The sequence below is a fragment of the Heterodontus francisci genome, chromosome 48, assembly GCF_036365525.1.
Source record: "Heterodontus francisci isolate sHetFra1 chromosome 48, sHetFra1.hap1, whole genome shotgun sequence".
NCBI classification, from domain to species: domain Eukaryota; kingdom Metazoa; phylum Chordata; class Chondrichthyes; order Heterodontiformes; family Heterodontidae; genus Heterodontus; species Heterodontus francisci.
Window position 1 is genome coordinate 12610764 of NC_090418.1, and position 16908 is coordinate 12627671.

Consider the following 16908-nt stretch of genomic DNA (forward strand, 5'->3'; position numbering starts at 1 on the left):
TTTCTCTCTCTCTCTCTCTCTCTCTCTCTGTCTCTCTCCCTCTCTCTGTCTCTCTCCCTCTCTCCGTCTATCTCCCTCTCTCTCTCTCTCTCCCTCTCTCTGTCTCTCTCCATCTCTCTCTCTCTCTCTCTCTCTCTCTCTCTGTCTCTCTCCCTCTCTCTGTCTCTCTCCCTCTCTCTGTCTCTCTCTCTCACTCTCTCTCTCTCTCACTCTCTCTCTCTCTCTCTCGTCTCTCTCCCTCTCTCTGTCTCTCTCCTCTCTCTGTCTCTCTCCCTCTCTCTGTCTCTCTCCCTCTCTCCGTCTCTCTCCCTCTCTCCGTCTATCTCCCTCTCTCCGTCTATCTCCCTCTCTCTGTCTCTCTCCCTCTCTCCGTCTCTCTCTCTCTCTCCCTCTGTCTCCTCTCTCTCTCTGTCTCCCTCTCTCTCTCTGTCTCCCTCTCTCTGTCTCTCTCCCTCTCTCTGTATCTCTTCCTCTCTCTCTCTCCCTCTCTCTGTATCTCTTCCTCTCTCTCTCCCCCTCTCTCTCTGTCTCCCTCTCTCTCTCTGTCTCCCTCTCTCTCTCTGTCTCCCTCTCTCTCTGTCTCCCTCTCTCCGTCTCTCTCCCTCTCTCTGTCTCTCTCCCTCTCTCCCTCTCTCTGTATCTCTTCCTCTCTCTCTCTCCCTCTCTCTCTCCCTCTCTCTCTCCCCACCTCTCTCTGTCTCTCCCCTCTCTCCCTCTCTCTGTCTCTCTCCCTCTCTCTGTCTCTCTCCCTCTCTCTGTCTCTCTCTCCCTCTCTCTGTCTCTCTCTCTCCCTCTCTCTGTCTCTCTCTCTCCCTCCTCTCTGTCTCTCCCTCTCTCTGTCTCTCTCCCTCTCTCTGTCTCTCTCCCTCTCTCTGTCTCTCTCCCTCTCTCTGTCTCTCTCACATCCTTTCTCTTAATCTTTCTCTCCCATTTGGACCCAATGGGTTTCAGTCCAAGATAGTAACATATTACTTGGTGATCCCCTGGAAATCCAGGCCTGTGATCGCCTCTCATTGCCTTGGTACGGCTTCTCCTCAGAGGCTGAGATCTGCGATTTTATTGGGCAAGAGTTAGAGAACTTTATGTGAAGCATACAGCAGAAGCCATAAAGGTGGGGCTAAAGTGTAGCGAGTCGAAGAGACTTAGCAGTTGGCAGGAATAAGACAGAAGCACAAGGGGAGAGCCAACTGTGTAACAGCCCCGACAAACAAATTTTTCTGCAGCACCTGTGGAAGAGCCTGTCACTCCAGAATTGGCCTTTATAGCCACTCCAGCGCTGCTCCACAAACCACTGACCACCTCCAGGCGCTTACCCATTGTCTCTCGAGACAAGGAGGCCAAAGAAGAAAGCCAGAATCAGGGCAGGTGGAGGAGCAGATATAGTGTAGGAGAGGGGCAGATACAGTGTAGGAGAGGGGCAGATACAGTGTAGGAGAGGGGCAGCTATAGTGTAGGAGAGGGCAGGTGCAGTGTTGGAGAGGGGCAGGTGCAGTGTTGGAGAGAGGCAGGTACAGTGTTGGAGAGAGCAGGTACAGTGTTGGAGAGGGGCAGGTGCAGTGTTGGAGAGAGGCAGATACAGTGTTGGAGAGGGGGCAGCTATAGTGTAGGAGAGGGGCAGGTGCAGTGTTTGGAGAGAGGCAGGTGCAGTGTTGGAGAGAGGCAGCTATAGTGTAGGAGAGGGGCAGATACAGTGTAGGAGAGGGGCAGCTATAGTGTAGGAGAGGGGCAGGTGCAGTGTTGGAGAGGGGCAGGTGCAGTGTTGGAGAGGGGCAGGTGCAGTGTTGGAGAGGGGCAGGTGCAGTGTTGGAGAGGGCAGGTGCAGTGTTGGAGAGGGGCAGGTGCAGTGTTGGAGAGGGCAGGTGCAGTGTTGGAGAGGGCAGGTGCAGTGTTGGAGAGGGGCAGATACAGTGTTGAGAGGGGCAGGTGCAGTGTTGGAGAGGGGCAGGTGCAGTGTTGGAGAGGGCAGATACACAGGTCTGGTGATGTGTGGATTCCGTGTACGGGAGGGACATGTGTATTGCAGAGTGGGGAGGGTAGAAATGTTTCTGAACTTCACTCCTCCTGCCAGGCTTTAATTTTTGGATTTCCCCCGGACACCACCTCCCCCCCGTCATAGAGATCTCTCCCTCCCCTCGTTCTAGAGACTTCTCCCCTCCCCTCCCCTAGACTCCCCCTCCAACGACCCCCTCCCCGACCACTCCTTTCCCCTGCTCTCCCCGACCCCAACTCTCCGTCGACACTCGCTCGACACTCCCTCAACTCCCCCTCCCCTAATTTCCCCCTCCTCCCCCTCCCTTAAACTCCCACTCCCCTCCCTCTCCCCTAAATCTCCCTTCCCTCTAAATCTCCCCCTCACCCTCTCTCTCCCACCCTCTCTGCCTCCCCCACCCTTTCCTCCGCCTTCTCCCCCTCCCTCTCCCCCTCCCCCTTCGTCTCCTTCTCTCCTTCCCTCTCCCCCTCCGTCTACCCCTCCCCTACCTCTCCACCTCTCCCAGCTCTCCACTTCTACCACATCTCGCCCCTCCTCCTCCGTCACCCCTTTGTTCTAATTTGACCCTTCCCCTCTGACACCCCCTTGTCCTAATTTCCCTGTTCCCCCCCTGACTCCCCGTCCTCCTCCAAATCCTGCTCTCCCCTGCCCTTCCCTTTCTTCCTCCTCCCCCTTCCCCTCATCCTGGACTCCCCCTTCCCCTCGTCCTGGACTCCCCCTTCCCCCAATCCTAGACTCCCACTCGTCCTAGTTCCTATCTGTTCCCCAAAATATTTTGAAAACTCTGATCAAATCACCCCTTAACCTTCTAAATTCCAGTGTATACAACCCTCGTTTTATTTCAATATCAGTTGAATAGCTACTTGTGGAAATAGTTTCTCTCTGTCTACCTCATCAAACCCTTTTAAGTTAAGAGTTGCCACAACGTTAAAGGCCTTCTGAGGTTGGGATTTCTTGTTTCATGTTCCCTTTTTGGAAAAGCTGATAATTAGAAGGTTGCGAAGGGGCCACAGAGGAATCTCTCAGGCCTACAGAAGCAACGAGGCCTCGATCCTGGCTTCTCCTTGTCCCATGAATTCAGCGCCTTCCAATAAGCTTCCCCCGCGTTATTGGAGGAGACTGGGAATATCCAGCGCTATCTGTTCATCCCAGTCTATCTTCCGACAGGCCCAGCGGCTGTAACCAATGATATGTTTCTGGTGAAGATACTTGTCCAATGCTTCCTTGTTGAGGTCTCAGATACTTGCCCCGACTGTCTCTGGATGAAGTAACCCAGACCAAATCAAGTAGGCCCGGATCATCCTTTATTTTAAAAAAAACACTTGCATTTCTATATCCCTTTCGTGGCCTCAGGACATATCACCGCCAACGAGGTACATTTTTTGAAGGGCAGGCACTGGTGTGCGAAACGCGGCAGTTAATTTGTGCACAGCAAGATCCCACAAAAAAACGCAACGTGATGACGACTAGACGATCTTTTCCAGTGATGTTGGTAGAGGGGTAGATACTGGTGCAGGGCAGAATTCAGCAGTCGCTGCAGGATCTTTCACGCACGCGTAGGGGAAGAGACAGAGGCCTTAATTTAACATCTTGTCTGCAAGACAGCACCACTCCCTTCGTGTCAGCCTGGATCATGGATTGGAGCCTCTGGAGTGGGAATTGAACCCATCATCTACAGAGTGGGAGGCAAATGCGCGACCCACTGCACCACAGTGACAGCCGCACTCAGCAAAGCAGAAATGAATTGCTTTAAAAAGCAGGTTTTTTCTCCCCCTTGTGGACCCCACTCCCCCCCTCTCCCCCCCCACCCCCCCAAAGCAATAAATTATTGCGAGCAGCCAGATCTCAGCCTGGGGTGCTAAAATATCCAGCGAGTGTGTTGAAATCTTTTATTCTCAGATGAAGGTTAAAAAATAACAGAGGTTAAACTCAGCGAGGCTGCTCCTGGGGTCGAAGGTCGCCAACGCTGTTCCTGGTGGCTGTCTCACATGAACGCCAGGCACCAACAGTCCCGACACCCCCCCCCCACCCCTCTCCCCCACCACTACCGCCATTGGCCATCAAACATGTCCATCCTCGCCACGTCCCGCCTTCCTGCACCAATTGGAGAACCACCAGACTCTTCATTAACCACTCGGATTTTGGTTGTCGGTCGAAGGCCCTTTCTCTCGATGGTTTTTGCTCCCAGGCGTGTCTCGCGGCCGTGCCCAGCAGAATAATTCTCAATTCCTTGAGACTCCAGCGCCATCTTGGAGGTGCTGGCAGCCCTACACTGGCGAGGCGGGGGTTACTGAGTTTAGGCCCGTCTCCCACAGGCCCACCCGTGATGGCACCATGGCTCGCTGCGTTTGCCCTTAGCTTCCGCTCGCAGACATGGCGGCCGCGATCCATCCACCCTTGCCACCCACGTGCCCTCGGCCGGCAAAAATGCTTCACAAACCCACGCAAACAGCAACTGACCCTGGTCAAATGGACTGGCTCAGGATATGTTGAATGCTTCCAGGCATAGAAGGAGGCCATTTGGCCCATCGTGCCTGTGCCGGCTGTCTGCCAGAGCGATTCAGCTCGTCCCACCCCCCCCCCCCCCCCCCCCCCCCTGCCTTTGCTCCGTAGACCAATCTATTAAGTTGGGGACGCCTCAGCTAAAGCAATTCAGTGAGGCTGAACCTTTCTAAATCTCTGGTTTGATCTCAGCTGGAGGATTGTGTCCTATTCCGGGCTCCGCACTTTAGGGAGGACTAAAGGCCTTGGAGAGGGGTGCGGAGGAGATTTCCTGGAATGATACCGGCGATGAGGAACTTCAGTTAATGTGGAGAGACTGGAGAAGGTTAAGAGGAGATTTAATCGAGGCGTTCAAAATCATGAAATACTTTGATAAAGTAAATCAGGAGAAACTGTTTCCAGTGGCAGGAGGGTCGGTAACCAGAGGGTCACAGATTTAAGATAATTGATAAAAGAGAAGGGGAAGAGGAGAATTCGTTTTTTTACACAGCGAGTTGTTGTGATCTGGAACGCGCTGCCTGAAAGGGCGGTGGAAGCAGATTCAATAGTAACTTTCGAAAGGGGGAATCGGAGAAATACTTGAAGGGGAAAATTTGTCAGGGAGGGAGTGGGACTAATTGGATAGCTCTTTCAAAGAGCCAGCACAGGCAGCGATGGGTCGAATGGCCTCCTTCTGCACTGTAGCGATTCTGTGGGGATGTTTCCCCTCGTGGGGGAAATCCACAGTTTCAGAATAATTGGTCTCCCGCTGAAGACCGAGATGAAGAGAAAAGTCTTTGGAATTCTCTACCCCAGAGGGCTGTGGATGCTCCACTGTTGAATATATTCAAGGCTGAGATAGATCCTTGAACTATCGGGGAGTCGAGGATTAGGAGGAACAGGCAGGAAGGTGGAGTTGAGGCCAGGATCAGAACAGGCTTCAGGGGCCTTACGGCCTACTCCTATTTCTTATCTTCTTAAATTTGCCCCTACTTGTTACTAACCGATAAACCTCTAACCAATCATGGTTACAGTTTAGGGACTTTTTACCATTTACTCTTGAGAGTTTCAGCTTCATATGACCAGCTCCCTGCTGGTGTTTGTGCTCCCCGGGTTCGGAGGCGGGAGTCCCATAGCATTGGGATGGGAGTGGGGTGGGTGCGAGATAGGCATAATATGCCTATCAACGGCCACTTAAGGACCTCTTCCTGCCGCCACTGGGATTTAACGGGTTGGAGTGGGGGGGTCCTCTGCCACGCGGGAGGTCGCCTAGTAAAACGAGGTGACCTCCCTGTGGGCTTGGCGGGGGGGGGGGGGTGGCTGCCCTCCTCTGTGAGTTAACTGTGGCCCGCAGAGAGACCCGTCCAGAAAACCTGCACCAACCCGAAGGCCCCCTCCCCCTGCACTGAACGCCCACCCTCCCTCCACCCCTCGACAGGGTCTGCCTCACTTCCATTGGGTCCGCGCTCCAGCGCTGGGCCTGGGTCCAAGCCCTCCTGCAGTACCAGCAGTGGCCACCGTCTCCGGTGGCGCTGCTGGTACGACCGAGCCGCCGGCCCTGCAGCGCCCCTGGAGGCAGGATCCCCGTCTTTAAAGGGATGCGGATCCCGGTGCCGGGCTGGTAATTGGTCTGGGGTGCTCCAGCTGGCCAAAGCGGGATACCACCACCCCCCTCCCCCTCCCGTTTTGGCCGGGAGCCCCTTCGTGAGTCCAAAATTCTGCCCAACATTTCAGGTCGATGACCTTTCATTGGAACCTCATTCTCACTGCTCTCTGTGTAGAGAAGTTTCTCCTGAACTCCTAGTTACATTTATTAGTGACTATCTTATATTAATGGCCCCTAATTTTGGCCTTGCCCACAGTTGGAAACATCAGTGCATCTCAGAGGCCATTCAGCCCTTCGAGCCTGTTCTGCCATTCAGTGAGATCATGGTTGATTTGTGACCTAACTCCACAAACCTGCCTTTGCCCCAAATCCCTTAATATCTTTGATTGACGACGATCTATCAATCTCAGATTTAAAATTAACAATTGATCCAGCGTCAATTACCATTTGTGGAAGAGAGTTCCAAATTTCTACCGGCCTTTGTGTGCAGAAGTCTTTGCTAATTTCACTCCTGAAATTTGTCGACTCCCGCCCCCAAGTCCTAGACTCCCCAACCAGTTGAAATAGTTTCTCTTTATCTACCCTATCGGTTCTCCTTCGTATCTTGAAAACTTCGATCAAATCATCCCTGAACCGTCTAAATTCCAGGGACTGCAACTGTAGTTTTGTGTAATCTCGCCTCGTAATTTAACCCTTGGGGGTCTGGGTGTCATTCTGGTTAATCTACACTGCGCTCCCTCCAAGGCTGATATATCCATCCTCAGGTGTGAGGTGCAGAGCTGCTCACAGTACTGCAGGTGTGGTCTAACCGAGGCTTTGAACAGCTGAAGCAGGACCTTCTACCACCTTGTATTCTGATCCCCTAAATATAAAGGCCAGCATTCCATTAGCCTTTTTGATTATTTTCTGTACCTGATCATTAAAATGCCATGAACTGGATCCTCAAGTCTGTTTGGGCCTCCACTGTTTCGAGCTTTTCACCATTTAGAAAGTACCCTGTTCTATCCTTTTCAGGTCCAAAGTGGGTGACCTCACATTTGCCTGCATTGAAATCCATTTGTCGCAGATTTACACATTCACTGAATCTATTAATATCACTTTGGGATTTTATGCTTCCGTCTACACGGCTTGCAATGCCGCCTATTTTTGTGTCATCGGCAAATTTGGACACGAAGCTTTCAATTATTTATCGTGACAAATACGATGAATATTGAGGCCACAAAACAAATCCTTGCAGGACGCTATTTGCCGGATCAACTCTATTGAAACCCCTTCAGAATTTTAATGACCTCTATCAGGTCACCCCCCTCAGCCTTCTCTTTTTCTAAGGGAATGAGTCACAGCCTGTTCAGTCTTTCCTGATAGTTGTACCCTCTCAGTTATTGTATCATCCTTGTAAATCTTTTTTGCAGCAGAGGATCTTGACACCCTATGCACAACCTCACACAGATCAACTGGCAATGTCTTTGAATTTTTAAAATAATGTTTGTGGTTTATTTCAAGTTAACCTTACTGTCTGTGTCACAAATTTGCAGTCGCACCTTTTGCGGCAACATTTTATGAGGGGAAAGCCCAATGTCGTCAAATTGCTTTTTGGAAAGGAAATGTATCTACCATTTTTTCTCAGTAACTGAAGTTTCTAATACCCCAAAATAATTTATTTTAAAACAGAAACAAAATTGAAAAAATGTGTTTCATGATTGAAGTTATGCATTGAATAATCTGTTATGCAGTTCAGTGCCTTCCTTAAAGTTTTTAACTTCACGGTTTCAGTCTGTCTCGAAAGCGCGGGCTTTGAATTGATATATTACCGCAGAGCAGCTGAAGAGATTTTCAAAGCACGTTCTGTGCATTCTGAGCATGTACAGTCTGTAAGAATTACTTGGTGTGTATCAGTAGGTTTTTGATTGAAGCAAGGGGGTATGATCTCTCACTTTGTGAGGGCCTGTGTTTTGTACGTTTTTTGCATGTGCGCGTGTTTGTATGTGTTTGTGTATATGTACGTGTCTTGTTCCAAGACAAACTGCAGGTTGCATGCGTAAAAGCTTTTTTTCATTATAGGCAGACCTTGCATTTAACATGTTAAGTACTGGTTGCCTTTTCTCTTGTGAAATATCCTTCGTGAATGCCTGTGATTAACATACCAGGATTGTTAATGGCTAGAAAGTCACACCAGCATTGCTTATTCTGAGAGGGATTGCTCTTCTCAAAGGCTGAAAATTCCATTCAAAATATTTCTCTCTTGAACTGTTTTTTTTTTGGGGGCATGAAGGATTTGTTTTATATCTTAAACACAGGGAAACAGAGCGCTATATGAACTCTTCAGCATTTCATGAGGTAATAGTTCTTTGTTTATGCACTTCTTTGTTAACGAATGGCTGTTTAAGTGAGCGAGTTGCCTACTCTATACTTTAAGGGATTGAAGTAAAGAGGGGAACTGGCTGATGATAAGGCGAGTGGCTGGACGGAGGGGTTGGGTGGGCTGCCTGATGGTGGAAAGGGGACTGGAGATGGATGGGGGGGCGAGAAGATTTTCAGATGTGCGATGGGAGAATGGAGCCTGATGATTTGACGTAGGCCGCAGGCTGTCTCCTCCACAAGGCTGCTAGGCCTCACCCCTCCCCCCCCAATACCTCCAGATTCTGGTCCTCCTCATGGTCTTCCTTAGACTTACTGAACACCAGGATATCTCTCCCCCAGATCTCGAGACCTGCTCTGTGATCACAAATCCCCAGATCGTATTCCCAATGCTTCATAATCCAATGGCCGCCCTAGGTGCTCCTACAGCTTCCTTCCCAACACCCCCAGATCTCAGGACTCATCTCCCAGTGATCCCAGGCCCCCTCCTCTACCATGTTCGTGCAACCCTAAGGTCCACCTCCCAGTGCTATCAAGGCCCACTGTCAGTTACAGGACTGATATATTAGCTTGCTGCTCAGTTCCTGTAACTCTCGCACTTACTTCCTGTTACATTTTCATATACAGCACAGAAAGAGGCCATTTGGCCCATTCTGGCTTTTTAGTCCCACTCCCCCCTGCTCTTTACCCCGTATCCCTGCAAATTATTCCCCTTAAAATATTTTTCCAATTCCCCTTTTGTAAGTTACTATTGAATCTGCTTCCACCGCCCTTTCAGGCAGCACGTTCCAGATCACAACAACTTGCTGCGTTTAAAAAAAAATTCTCATCTCCCCCCCCCCCCCGGGTTCTTTTACCAATGATCTTAAATCTGTGTCCCTCTGCTTACCGACCCTCCTGCCACTGGAAACAGTTTCTCCTGATTTACTCTGTCAAAACCCTTCAATTTAATCACATGGGTTTTCATTTTGCTAACATGTCTTTAGATTAGATTAGATTAGAGATACAGCACTGAAACAGGCCCTTCGGCCCACCGAGTCTGTGCCGAACATCCACCACCCATTTATACTAATCCTACACTAATCCCATATTCCTACCAAACATCCCCACCTGTCCCTATATTTCCCTACCACCTACCTATACTAGTGACAATTTATAATGGCCAATTTACCTATCAACCTGCAAGTCTTTTGGCTTGTGGGAGGAAACCGGAGCACCCGGAGAAAACCCACACAGACACAGGGAGAACTTGCAAACTCCACACAGGCAGTACCCGGAATCGAACCCGGGTCCCTGGAGCTGTGAGGCTGCGGTGCTAACCACTGCGCCACTGTGCCGCCCCTGCGCCACTGTTCCGTCCCAAATGCACTTTACCGTGCATTACATAAGATCTGTTGTTAGGAGCCATTTTCAGGTTTACTGTGAGGGGAGACTCAATCATGTCACTTATATTTTTGATAAAATAAGCATTGAAAATTCAACGTTAGATCAAAACAGGGAATTAGTGCACTATTAGTGGATTCTGAAGGATCATCCAGATTTCGGATATTTTCAATCCGGAGTTCACCAAACGCTGACGGTGATCGTTAAATAACTGAGATTTCCTCAGTAGATAAATGACGGTTATGGCATCATCGGCCTAGCAAGCTTTGAAGCCTGACCACAAATTGACAATAGATCGGTTTTTCTGTGTAAGAGCCCCGGCTGAGTAGTTTCCTCTCACTTTGCCCCTTTGATCATCACACATCCTGAAGGGAAAAATTTCATCTGGTTGGAGAGGCAAGTTTTTCTTTTGAAGTTAGACCTGGGGCCTAATCTACCTGGAACTGGGTGAGGAGGCATTTCTACTGGTCCTTGGGCCCAGATTAACTTCATAACCTCTTTCAGCAAGCTTACCACAGACAACCTCAGGGTGGGCACTGAAGCCGAGGAATTTACAGGCTTTGGATGGGTGGGACCTATGGAGGAGGGGGAGGGGGTTCACCTTGACTGCCTTGTTCTCTTCCATGACATTGACCGTGGCCTTGAAGAAGGAATACGTGGTGTCCTCCAGTAGATTTGAGGCCTCCGTGACCGGTGGGCACCACAGGGACATGGAGTGTGTTATAAATGGCTAATTCAATTGCTAAGCTTACATTCTATTGCTCTATTTTAAGATGATTAGTTTTTTTGGGATTTCCCTCCCCAAACCTGATCTTTTGCCCTATTCGTGGTGCCGTAAGAACGGGACACTTGTTGTGCTGATTCTCGTCAGGCGAAGTGGGGCAACTTAAAAACGAGTTGAGCCAAAAAAGGCCTTGAAGGCTAGGCCTGCACTCAGCTTAGGAGCCGAGTCAGTCCATGAGGTAAATGACTGTCTAAATCAACAATGAGTTTTTGGTTTTCGGTCTGGAAGCTTTTCTGTGAAACACTTAGCAACCACGTGCGCCAGTAACGCAGATTAAAAACGCCTCACGGATGCTTAAGGAACGCCACGCTAACAATGTCGTTTAGATTGACTCTCGAAGAATTTTTCTATAAAATTTAATGCAAAAAAAAACCTTCTTGACGTGTTTAAGAATTCTTGAGAAAACGGCAAAATGAAACTGGTTGGCCTTCTTGTCAATCCAGTTTTTTTTGTGGGAAATGGCGGGGAAGGGGGGGGTGGTGAATTTTGTTCTTTTTGAATTGTCTAACCCGTTTTTTTTCTCTCTCTCTCTCTCTCTCGCTCAATTTGCCTGAAACGGGAAAAAAAAATGAGTTTAAAACGGAAAAAAAAAAGTCTTTTCTTGTGTGTTTTGATGCTTGTCTTTTTTCTTATAAAAAAACGAACAAATCTTCTTCTTAGGATTTTTGAAATCAATTCTTGACTATCTTTTTTTTTAAAAAAAGATAATTTCAAAAAAAAAAGCACAGAAATGTTGGTTTTTGAAATCTCTTTTTCTCTCCTCCCGTTTTTTCTGGTCCTAGGTCCGCTCACAAAAAAATCCGATGATAACAGCGCATTTGGCGGTCCTGAAGATGAAGGTATTTTTTCCAATGCATGTTAATAACTCCCACTTCCCACTCACCCCATCTCCCTCCTCCGAAATTTTTCTTTTTTTTTAAATCTCCTTTTATTTCGAAAGCTTCTTCCTTTTTTTTCATCTTCCGAAACTTTTTGCACTCTCTTTCAATGTGCTTTTTTTTTTCTTTTTAGTAATCCGTTTTTTAATCAAATCGTTTTCATGTTCTGTAAGCTTTTGAAACTTTGGCGTTTAAAAAAAAAATTGTTCTTTTTTTTTTAACTTTTATAATCGAAAGAGAAAAAATAAATAAAATCACGTTAAACCTGGTCCGTGGTCTTAATCCTGTAAACCGTCGAGTAATGAATTGCTTTCAGCAAAGGCGGTTTTATTCAATGTTTCTTTTGTGTTTTGGTATGTGTGTGTGCGTGTGTCCTATCTTCTGTTTTGTTGGCTAACATTGTTGGTTATAATTGGTTAGAACTGTTTTTTTTTGGGTTTGCAATTATTTGTGATGCCCCCAGGGTATGATTGCCTAAGCCAGGGCCTCACTACCTAAACAAATCCTGGGCCTACTAGTCCACCCCTAACCTAGACATCCGGTTGGATGAAGATCTGTTTGGCTCATTTGATCAGTTGACCACTGACCCTCAGGAAGGTTTCCCCAAATCAGGTGGAGGTCTCTGGCCTAAGGGGGGGGAGCAAGAGTGGGCCCATCCCAGTAATGACCTCCACTGCGGTCTTTCCATTGTTTTGCCCCACTCCCCTGCATTGGGGAGCCACTGCTTGCAAGAACCTTTGATGTGGTCCCAGGCCCCCTACCTCCACGTTATTCCACTGAAGCTGTCCGTTGTTGGCCGAAAATGCTGCTCCTTTACAGATAGGGTGGACTAAAGGTGAGTTCAAAGGGCAAGGTGAGACGTTGCTCGTGAGCCTGGAATTGGACAGCAGCACCCCCCAACCCCACCAGGCCGACCCTTCGCCAATTGACAACCAAAGGGACATTTGATTGTCCAATCACCACCTCTTTTGGAACAGTGAAATCGGTCCTTGGGTTGCACAAGAAGGGGTGACTCTCCTGCAGTCACACTCCCATCCCTTGTGGCTCTGGGAACTGTCGCGGAGTTACTCCATTTCCTCACCCCACAGAGAGAGCAGAACCTGGAGAGAGGGACCTACACGGCTTTGATACTGAATGTATTCATTGACCAGGAATTGCTCACTCCTGCTCCAGCAAATGCCCAAAGTTAGCTGAGAAATTAAGTGATTAAAGCTGATTATGTCTGTACACCGGCCTCTCCTGCTCCCAACTCTGACAATGCTCCTGCCTTTCTGTCCCTCTTGATAATAATTTAGCCACTCCCCCGCTTCCATAATCCAGGAAACCTGTGCTCTTTGCTGCTGCTCTCTGATTCCTGATTGGCTAGGTGGCCTTTCCAGATGTCCGTTACTGGCCAATCCAGATGTCCTTTACTGGCCAACTCTGGTCTCCATTACTGGCCAACCCTGATCTCCGTTTCTAGCCAACCCAGATCTCAGTTTCTAGCATACCCTAATCTCCGTTACTGGCCAACCCAGATCTCGATTACTGGCCAACCCTGATCTCCGTTACTGGCCAGCTCTGATCTCCGTTACTGGCCAGCTCTGATCTCCGTTACTGGCCAGCTCTGATCTCCGTTACTGGCCAACCCAGATCTCCGTTACTGGCCAAACCTGGCCTCCGTTACCGGCCAATCCTGAACTCCGTTACTGGCCAACCCTGGTCTCCGTTACTGGCCAACCCTGATCTCCGTTACTGGCCAACCATGATCTTAATTTCTAGCCAACCCAGGTCTCCGTTACTGGCCAATCCTGATCTCCATTTCTAGCCAACCCAGATCTCAGTTTCTGGCCAACCCAGATCTCCGTTACTGGCCAACCCAGATCTCCGTTACTGGCCAACCCTGATCTCCGTTACTGGCCAACCCTGATCTCCGTTACTGGCCAACCCTGAACTCCGTTACTGGCCAACCCTGGTCTCCGTTACTGGCCAACCCTGATATCCGTTACTGGCCAACCCTGATCTCCGTTACTGGCCAACCCTGATCTCCGTTACTGGCCAACCGTGATCTCCGTTTCTAGCGAACCGTGATCTCCGTTTCTAGCCAATCCTGATCTCTGTTACTGGCCAATCCTGATCTCTGTTACTGGCCAATCTTGATCTCCGTTACTGGCCAATCCTGATCTCCATTTCTAGCCAACCCTGATCTCTGTTACTGGCCAACCCTGATCTCTGTTACTGGGCAGCCCAGATCTCTGTTACTGGGCAGCCCAGATCTCCGTTACTGGCCAACCTTGATCTCCGTTTCTAGCCAACCCAGGTCTCCGTTACTGGCCAATCCTGATCTTCGTTTCTAGCCAACCCAGGTCTCCGTTACTGGCCAACCCTGATATTTGTTACTGGCCAACCCAGATATCCGTTTCTAGCCAACCCTGATCTCCGTTACTGGCCAACCCAGATCTCGGTTACTGGCCAACCCTGATCTTTGTTACTGGCCAACCCTGAGCTTTGTTACTGGCCAACCCTGATCTTTGTTACTGGCCAACCCTTATCTTTGTCACTGGCCAACCCAGATCTCCGTTACTAGCCAACCCTGGTCTCCATTACTGGCCAACCCTGATCTTTGTTCCCCACTCTCTACCCCGCCACTCCGCAACACATTTCTTGGTCACTTCAGATTACCGTTCCCCACTCTGTCAGATCTCCTGCAAGGTCACTCCAGATCTCTCTTCCTGGTCATTTCAAATCTCCGTTGCTGGTCACACAGATCTCCAGTCTCCAGTCTGTTACTGTTCACTCCGGAACACTGTTCCCACCCCCACCCCACCACTCCCGATCTCTGTTACTAGCCACTCCCAAACTCTGTTTCCCACTCCATTACTCGCCAGTAACGCTTTCTGCTGCCGATTCTGTTCCAAGCCACTCTAGTCACTCTGTGACTGGCCGTTGCAGATCCCTCTTACCCAGTCTGTTTGATCTGTGAACCCCACTCTTTCCCTGGTCACTGCAGATTCCTGTTACAGGTTGACCCAGATCCTCGTTCCCCCCTCCACACTCTTGCTGTCTGCTGCAGATCCTTATCCCAGATTCTGCCCTGGGCCCTCCTGAACTCTGTCCTTCACTTCATTCCTTGACTACTCCAGACTTCTGCTCCAACTCCATTCCCGGAGAATCCATGTTTCGGAAGCAAAATACTGCGGATGCTGGAAATCTGAAATAAAAACAGAAAGTGCCGGAAGTACTCGGCAGGTCTGGCAGCATCGGTGTAGAGAGAAACAGAGTTAGCGTTTCAGATCAGTGACTCCAGGCATCTGTTCAAGGACACTCCAGATCTCCATTCCTACAAATTCCAAATCTCCGTTCATCGCCACGTCATAGGAATAGGGATAGGAGCTGGAGTAGGCCATTCGGCCCTTCGAGCCTGCTCTGCTGTTCAAAAAGCTTACGACTGATCTTTTGCCTCAGCTACATCTTCCCACACTATATTCCCATATCCCTTGATTCCCTTAAGATCTAAAAAAAAATACGGATCTCAGTCTTGAAAATACTCGACGACCGAGCATCCACAGCACCCCCAGGTGGAGAATTCCAAAGATTCACAACCATCTGAGTGAAGAAAAATCTCCTCATCCCAGTCCTAAATGATCGACCCTTTATCCTGAGACTGTGAGCACCAGTTCTACTCTCCGCAGCCAAGGGGAAACAGTCTCTCAACATCTAACCTGTCAAACCCTCAAATAATTTTACACGTTTCAATGAGCTATCACCTCAAAGGCCTAGACTACTCCATCTCTCTTCTTAGGACAATCCCCTTATCCCGGGAATCCGTCTAGTGAGATCGCTGTTCTCCATTTCATTACTTGCCGCTCAGATCTCTGTCCTCCACTCTGTTACTGGCCACTGCAAATCCCTGTACACCATATTGTGTTTAGACACTGCTGCTGTCTATTCCCCGCTCTGTCCCAGGCCACTCGAAATCTCTGTTCATCCGCCTCAGCTCATCTGCTGCTGAAACGCCTCATCCATGCCCTTGTTACCTTTGGACTGACTATTTCAATGCTCTCCTGGCTGACGTCCCAGCTTCCACCCTTCATAAACTTGAGTTCATCCAAAGTTTTGCTGCCCGTGTCCCAACTTGAACTAAGTAGGATTGCGCCCCCCCACCACCCCCTGTGCTCGCTGACCTACGTTGGCTCCCAGTCCAGCAACACCTCATCTTCGCTTACAAATCCCTCCTCGTCCTTCCTATCTCTGAACCCTCCTCCACCCCTCCGAGATCTCTGCACTCCTCCAATTCCGGCATCTTGGGCACCCTCCATTTGAATCTCTCCATCATTGGCGGCCGTGCCTTCAGCTCCCAGGGCCCTAAGCTCTGCAGTTCCCTCCCTAAACCTCTCCGCCTCTCTCTCCTCCTTTAAGACGCTCCATAAAACCGACCTCTTTGACCAAGCTTTGGGTCACCTGTCCGAATATCACCTCAGTGTCAAATTCTGTTTGAGAATGCCCCTGTAAAGGAGCATGCAGCATTTTTCCCACATTAAAGGCACTATGTAGATGCACTTTGCTGTTGTTGTTACTCCCCACTCCAGCTCTCTGTTACCCACTATGTTACCTCCCATTCCAGATCTACATTCCCCACTCTATTGCAAGCCATAGCAGATCACCATTCCCAACCAGTCAAGATCCTTGTCCCCTACTCTGTCACTGGACACTCCAGATCCATGTTCCGCGCTCTGCTGTTGGCCTCTACAATTCCATGTTCCTGATTCTGTCCCAGGCCACTCCAATTAAGTATTCCCCATTTTATTCCTGGCAACCCCAGATCTCCATTCTTCACCCCACTCCAGATCTCAATCCCCCCTCCCCCACCAATTTAGTGACCATTCCAGATCTCTGTTCCTGGCTATTCTTGATCCCCATTACTGTCCATTCTAGATCTCTGTCACTGTCCATTCTCGAGTCATGACAGCATGGAAGGAGGCCACTCTGCCCATCGATTCCATGCCAACTCTCTGTAGAGCAATCCAGTCAGTCCCATTCCCCTGCTCGATCCCCGTATCCTTGCAGTTTATTTCCCTCATGTGCCCATCCAATTTCCTTTTGAAATCATTGATCGTCTCCACTTCCACCGCCCTCGTGGGCAGCGAGTTCTAGGTCATTATCACTCGCTGTGTAAAAAAGTTCTTCCTCACCTCCTCCCCTGTAAATCTTACCCAGAACCTTCAATCTGTGTCCTCTAGACCTTGTACCATCAACCAATGGGAACAGCTTTTCTTTATCTACCTTATCTAAACCTGTCATAATCTTGTACACCCTCTATCAAATTTTCCCTCAATCTCCTTTACTCCAAGGAGAACAATCCCAGCTTCTCCAACCTAACTTTGTAGCTAAAATCCCCCATCCCTGGAACCATTCTGGTAAATCTCCTCTGCACCCTCTCAAGGACCCT

The 16908-nt window shown here is 49.3% G+C and overlaps 1 protein-coding gene across 8 annotated transcripts in view; it reads left to right on the plus strand.

The window, feature by feature from the left end:
* LOC137357522 (neuroligin-1-like) overlaps positions 1-16908 on the plus strand; it is a 465591-nt gene that overhangs the window by 49293 nt on the left and 399390 nt on the right. For 4 of the 8 annotated variants that reach the window (XM_068023898.1, XM_068023892.1, XM_068023891.1 and 1 more), the window contains exon 2: positions 11385-11441. The exons of the other annotated variants lie outside the window; for them this stretch is intronic. In XM_068023898.1, the coding sequence (XP_067879999.1) occupies positions 11385-11441 (57 nt within the window). The remainder of the gene's footprint in view (positions 1-11384; positions 11442-16908) is intronic. 8 annotated transcript variants of the gene reach the window in all.